The sequence below is a fragment of the Ambystoma mexicanum genome, chromosome 3q (genome assembly GCF_040938575.1).
Source record: "Ambystoma mexicanum isolate Mex_15411 chromosome 3q, UKY_AmexF1_1, whole genome shotgun sequence".
NCBI lineage: Eukaryota > Metazoa > Chordata > Amphibia > Caudata > Ambystomatidae > Ambystoma > Ambystoma mexicanum.
In genome coordinates this window covers 113,592,556-113,599,969 of record NC_090926.1, presented here as the reverse complement: position 1 = coordinate 113,599,969, position 7,414 = coordinate 113,592,556, and the positions used below count along the sequence as shown (strand labels likewise).

The following is a 7,414-nucleotide window of genomic DNA, read 5'->3' as shown; positions in this document are numbered from 1 at the left end:
CACAGCTTTTGCCGAGGAACACAGACCATTGGCCGGGGTTAGGCTCACGTGATACTCTGCCAATATATCGAATTTCTCCTATACTGCCACCCCCCGCCGGCTCCACCCTTACATGGGCCGAGTGAGGGAAGTGTCCAATTTGACACGGGGAAGCAGGGTCAGGCTGGGGCGAGGCTGGCAATGCAGCGACCATGATGAGTCTTTACTCGCAGGAGGCGCGGGGGGACGGGGTGGGCAGTGCCCCCTACCCTGGCACCTGCAGCAGGGGGGACCCCAGGCTCCAGAGGTCCTACGGCGCCAGCTGCAGTGGGGGAGAAGGAGGAGGCCACCCCACTGCAAGACAACTTCAGCTCTCTGGGCACCATCCATTCCAGCTTCCATGCCACCAGCACCCCCCCTACAGCTCCCACCATCCAGGGGGGGCCGCTCCTGCCCGACTCCCCGCCCCGAGACTCCATGCCAGCTACCCCCACACGTGGCAGCATAGCCCCCAGGACACAGACTTTGTTGGGGCAGGTGTGCCAACTTCTGCTCCCCAGAACAACCAACACCAGAGATGTGCCAACCAATCGCTGGGCGCCTTCCTGGCAAACTTCTCGGCACTGTTCCCTGAGGATGAAGGGGTGGCGGTTCCTTCCCTGCCCGCCAACAGTGACCCCCAAACTTTTGATTGGATGAGAGTGAAAAGGAATCCACCCAAAATAGGTGAGAAAACGAATGTTCCAGCCTATCGGGCAGGTTCATTTCAGGCACGTGCTCCATGCGGACAGCTGCTTCTGTTTAGGCAGCGCCTAACACAGGCGAGGCGACAAAGTATAGGTCCCGTGGTCGGTGCTGCGCGACCGTACCCCCAAGTCCATGTTATGCTGGAAATGGGCGTTTCTGTCAGCAGGAAATCACAGGGGCTCTGCGGAAAGCGTGTGTTTGTATCAAATATCCCCAAAACGTTTTAAGATGTGGGCACACCTTTCCATGACAGTCAGGGGCGTAATGGGATATTAAATTGTCTCGGGTACCAATGAAAACGTGGCCACAGTTTCACATCGCAATTCATTGCTTTTGTGACAGACTGTTTGAATAGTACCCAAGGGGGAGTTTTTTTAATTTTTATAAAATGTGATGCAAATTTTGCAATTCCAAGGATGTGTATTCAGCAACAATGGTCAAAACTACTAGCCACATAGTGAAGTAACTCATCAAACCAGCCAAATTGGCCAACAAAGTGGCCCACGTTAACCCAAAAAACAGCGCCACAGCAGCATTTTGCGTTTTTGGTTCCGGCATCGCCCTATTGGCCAGTGCGAGCTGGACGATAGTCGCCATGTGTTGCGAATCCTCTACAGTGAGTGTGACAATGTTATATCAGAAGGGGAACAGGGAGGGGAATTCGACGAGAAAGCACTCCCTGCGCTGCAACCCGCCTTCAACACCAAAGCACCCCCGCATCCGTGTACACCTCCCCGCCCCCCATCACAGCTTGCCGACACGGGATGTTGTGCTCCCGGCACACACTATGCCCGCGGTGCCTATTAACCACCATCTCCCACCTGCGCCATCTGCGTGATAAACACAAGCCATGAGCAGAGTAAGAGGCACTTTCCAGGGAACTTCAGAAGTCAAGTGGGGCCGAGGGTCACAGTGACGTGTACATGCCTCTCCATACTTTATCACATGAGACATTCTTTGGTGAAATTACATTCTGAATGTGATATATACATGACAGACAGATATGGATGGAGAGCTAGATAAACGACAAGCAGAAATGTCTGTTTGGCCAGGCAGCAATAGTTTTTAGTGTTTTTACCGAGACGAGACGCTGCCAGTATTTATTGTAGGGCTGTCCTACAACGGATCTTTCTGGGAAGGGAGAAGCCAGAGAGAATGGGGCGGGGGGGAATTTGCAAAAAGGGCAGCCACACCGCAGAGACACCAAATAAAGTGATGAAACAAGCGGCACCATTTAAAGTGCAGAGCCCTACAAGCCCCAAAGGGCATCGCCCACAGAGGCACGATTTTTCCAAAGCCTGCATAGACACGCACTGAACGCACATAGTTTTGCTTAACGGATACAGCGCATTAGCGCATGCATGCATTGGTGTGTTTGCGTGTGTGCAGGCCAGTAGCTACACTGTGAACATAAGAATGACCATTCACACGTTCATTTCCCCATAATTTCTACGAGAACTAAATAAGACGCATACGCGCATGTGCAAACTACTGAGTAACGTGTACAGTGTAGAATAATAAAGTCCCACCTCCTCTTTCATAATATTATAAAATAAAAAATGAACCGGCGGCTTGCCGAATATATGGTGCTTGAGTGAAATACTTTGCGCATGCCACTGGCGTGTACGTTGTTATAGCCCTTCCGAAGTTAACCGTGTCTTGAAACGACACTTAACGCGGTCAAAATGTTTGCGCGGTTGAACAGGAAATGCACCTTTCCGACTCCGCCCACTAGACACGCAATGGGGGGCTTCAAGTGCTCCACTGTGAATGTCGCCAGAAACCAGAAAGGGTGGGGGCCTAGGGCGGGTGTCATGAAATGTTGGAGCCATTTCTTTACCAATTATTGTTTTTAAGGGACAATGTCAGCGTGCACTCCTATAATGGGGATTTCACTGTCTTTCTTAAATACAATGTTGACTCATCCGCTGGCGGCTAGAACGATTGCCACAGTCGTTTCCCTGTAATAAGGACGAAGAGTGGACGTTTCCTTTTCTAGGGCAGTTGTTTACACAATGGCCAGCAACCTGTTACAAAGTGGGTGCCCTCAAAGTCAGAGCAACCCTGCTTATGGCGTTGGCATTTGCTCAAATGTCACAACAACTTCGTGTCTCACCGTTCACTGAATACCCAAAATATGCTGAATTTCACTCTTTGTAATTGCCTGCATACCAAGCACACAACCACTTAGGGCCTGATTTAAAAGAAATACATTCAATGGGATTAAACATTTTTGTAAATCAGGCCCTTAGAATCTTTTGGTGTGCAGATACATATGTAACAAGAACATATAACATAGACCTACTTTAAACCTTACACTTGGATGTTTTTTTATATCACAACCATGCATATCTATCACTGGTCCGCACCTTTAATCTCAGTGAAATCTACCGCCTAGAGCTAGGAAGTGACAACACCCTCGCCCCCACTCTCCACCCGCTTCATCCCTCAACTAACTCCTCACTACTAAAATCTTTCATCTTTACGCCCCCCACATGCCTACAGACAACCTCCGAGGTCTAGTGTACTTAGAAGATGGATAGGGTCTGAATCTGTTATCAACAAGCATGCAGTCAATGTTGCATTCCGCAATCCGGGGGCTGCCCATATGACTAACCTGCCCGATCAGTACCAACCACAAAGAACATAGAGATTTTCATATCGACCCACAGGTAACAGGTACTTCCCGACATACATCCATCAACACAAAAGCTTTCTGCATCTACCTTCCTACTACCCGACTTACACACGCTGCCCACCTATCTTACAGTGCCATGCGCAGCAAGGACAACATTATTGGCAGAAGAGCGCTATATAAAGCCACTTTAAATTCCATTAACTGACTTTAGGGTCAGTGGCTGTGTCCTGCAAGAGAAACACTAAATCAGATGTAATGCTGGAACACACTCCACCAACCTGTGCTCATTAGCCTATGGTGTAACACCTGATATCAATTCTAGTTGAATTCAATTCAACTATAACATTATTCTGATTTAGTATAACCCTTTTAATTATAAAATCAAATAATTACTTTTCACAGTTAACGCAGAGGACTTGTGCATTTTATATGTACCCAGTGCAAAAGAGATTTGTCAATAGTTGCTCCTCTTGGGGAAGAAATTAAATCCACCACCCGGACAGGACCTGAGCTGGCGTTTAGGTAGAGGGTTAGTAATCAAGAGGCATAAGCTCAATTTCTGCTGTCAACAATGTATACAATATGTACATGGTGGGAGGGTATCTCAGGGCAACGCGCATCAGTGCAATACCAGCCCCACATTCAGAGGTTGGACGTTGGCATAAAAACTCAAATTACATTTTTTTTAACAATGAAAAAACATTGGGCCTCATTCTAAGTGTGCCGGTCTGGAAACAACGGTGCCGGTAAGCTTACCGGCAGCGTTGTTTCCAGACCGGCACACTACAACTCTGCAGGCGGGTGCCATCCCGCCTGCAGAGTTTTCACAGAAGCACCAGCACTGTTATTAACGGTGCCACTGCTTCCGTGGTCCCCACTCCCAGAGAGTCCTAAGGGAGTCCACAGGAATGGGGACTTACAATTTACCGGTGCCTGACTTTCCGGGCAGCCGGGGTTGTAATACCCCAGAGTTACCGGGAAGTCAGGCGCCAGTAACTCATAACAGGTCTGGTGCCAACCTGCCGGTATCACCAGCACGGTTACCGCCGGACCCGTAATGAGACCCATTGTCTTACTTTTGCATCCTTCATGCCATCATGCGGAGAACAAGGTATAAATCATGTGACACAAGGGAAATCAAATCAGTTTTGAAAGTTATGCCAAGATTGTGTTAAAGTCTTAATTTTTAAAATGCATGGCAACACATGAAATGAGGGCCCTGCCATTTCATTATGACATCACACATGCATAACAGTGTTTAAGCAGCGTGCCGCTCTTTGAATGCTCCTCGGAGTGCTCCACACTAGAGCGAGTGATGCTCCACTCCACATACATATTTCTTGTAAATGTCGGACCACATAGCGTGTACAGTGGATGCACAGAAGTTACAGCTTTACACTGTAGCGTCACTGAATTATTTCTAGGTATACCTATTCCTGCAAACCTCAAATCACCTGAATAACAGGTTAATTGCAATTTGGGGAATTTGCATAATTTTTCAGTGATTCAGTTGAACATTTTCAAGGCCATAGAGAAGTGGGGCCTGGTTCGGGGTATATGACACTAATAGAAATAGCATTTTTAGCTTTTGCTGAAAGTTGGCAAAGTCAGCTTTGTGAAAGTACTCTTGTGAATGCAGCATTTTGGGTCCGTTTCTTGGATACATTGTGATTTGGCTCTTTTTCCTTCCTTGTGTGCTTGTCCTTCATCACAGTCATTTGTTGGCAGTCTTTCAACTTTGCCATAAGCCTTCATCAGAGTGCTTCTTCACAGTCATTCTCCTTTGTCATTGTCCTTCTCTTTTATTGAAGTCATTCACCACTGTCTTTCCTTGTCCTTCATTAGGCTCCACCTTTTTTGTAGCTTTTTTTGTATCTTCTTTCTTTTAGTTTTGGCACATATAAGTACCACATTGTGGCCAAAAACAATGCTACAGAGGAGAGAGAGAACAGAAAGGCTGTTCGTGAACAGTCCTTCTCCTTTAACAGTCATTGGTCACATTCTCCTTCATCCAAGTGTTTCATTATTATCCCTTTCCATCATAAACCTGTATTTTCACAGTTCTTCTTCTTCATAACAGACCACCTTTCGTTACACTGGCTACCAGTAAAGAAACACATCAACTTCAAAGCCCTGTGCATTGATCATAAATCAATACATGGACAAGGTGGTAAATACATCCATGCAAAAATCTCCCAATACCAACCTAGAAGAGATGCGAGATCTAGCACCGACCTCCAAATAAAAAGAAAACAATACATGAAGAGAACATTTGGAGGAACCAGCTTTTCCTATCTGATAGCCAAACTATAGAACTCGATCCTGAAGTAAATAAGAACAATGGAAGATCAACTAACTTTCAGCAAACAACTAAAAACCTGGCTATTCAACCTGCCGAGATGAACATAGACCTGCTGCACAACAATCACACTCACGACCGGATCGCCCGAGCCCATACAATGCCTACTGCCACTACCGTAAGGCAGAAACAAGCTAAACAAGGGATAAACACAGAATGAAAAATAATAACATTGCTACAAATACCCAGAAATCACCCAAAGCCCACTAACCACTTCACTCTTCCACACAAACTGTACCCCTCACCTACAACCAACGTCCAGAGGGCTAGTGAGGGCTAGTGAATCAAAAGACCAAAACACGCGAACCGCACATCATTCTGTAACCAAGCTATACACCTACAAACCTCTGACATCAAACATCATAAACACTGGACGTCTCCCATCCTGACATAACAAGCCCAGTGCACACAACAAAGCACACCTAGGAATCTCACACACACAGATGCCAGATGCCAGTTCCTCCTGGTACTGCACACATCAACAGATGAGCACAACCTCTATCCTGTCTCTCCCTCACTAACCAACTCAAGCCACCTTTCCGTACAGAGCCACATGACCATCTGGAGACCATGAAAATGGCAGCGGTGCATGGTATTCATCAATATACCATAGAATAACATAACATAACATTCCTTCTCTATCACAGTCCCTCTCATTTGTCACTGACCTTCCATTTCTGTGCAGTTATTTTCATTCATCACAGTTCTTCATCAGAAATCAGTTACTCTCCTGTATCCTAGTCCTCTTTTGTCATAATTCCTCTCCTATGTCATAGCTCTTCTCCTTTGTCATAGTTCATCTCCATCCTCATCCTTCTAGTTTATCACAGTCATACTTCATCACATCCATCCTTCACAGCCCCCTTCTTCACAGTCCACCTTTTTCACAGACCTACTCCTTCCTCAAAGCCAATTTCCTTTAGCACACTCCTTTCTTAAAGTTCTCCTCCTTCACCACAGTCCTGCTTTTTCTCATAGTCCTTCCCATTCATCACAGTAATTCGCCTTTATCATAGTACTTCATCACAGTCATTTTTTGTCAGTCTTTCAACTTTGCCACAGGCCTTCTTCAGGGTCCGTCATCACAGTCATTCTCCTTTGTCATTGCCCTTTTCTTTTATCATAGTCCTTCTACTTCATCACAGTCATTCAACACAGTCCTTCCCTGTCCTTCATCATGGTCCACCATTTTGTTGTCCTTGTCCTGTCTTTTATCACAGTCCTTTTCCTTCATCACATCTCTTCTTGTCACAGTCCTTCTTTGTTAGTCTTTTGCCAGTCCTTCTATTCTTTGTGACACCCCCTTCATCCTCGTCCTTCTCCTTTATCACAGATCTTCTCCTTCATAAACATTTTCCTTTGTTGCAGACCTTTGCCACATCCCTTGTTCTTCCTCATAGTCATACATCATAGTCATTATCATTCATCACGCTCCTTTGTCATAGTCCTCCTTCACCACATACCTTCTTATTATCACAGTCCTTCATCACAGTCCTTCTCCTGCATCATAGTCCTCCACCTTGATTATAGTCCTTAATCAGTGCTTCTCATTCATTATAGTCCTTCTCCTTCTTCACAACCCTCCTTCATTACAGTAGTTCTCCTTTATCATAGTCTTTCATCACAGTCCTTATACTTCATCATCATCCTCCTCTTGGGTAACAGTCCTCCTCCTATGTCATAGTCCTTCA

General features: G+C 46.1%; 1 protein-coding gene across 1 annotated transcript in view; it reads left to right on the top strand.

Moving 5' to 3' along the window:
• Positions 1-340: 340 nt before the first annotated feature.
• LOC138581803 (homeobox protein Hox-A1-like) overlaps positions 341-7,414 on the top strand; it is a 61,905-nt gene continuing 54,831 nt past the window's right edge. The window contains exon 1 of the mRNA XM_069652819.1: positions 341-705. Coding sequence (XP_069508920.1) covers positions 675-705 — 31 coding nt within the window. The 5' untranslated portion in view covers positions 341-674. The remainder of the gene's footprint in view (positions 706-7,414) is intronic.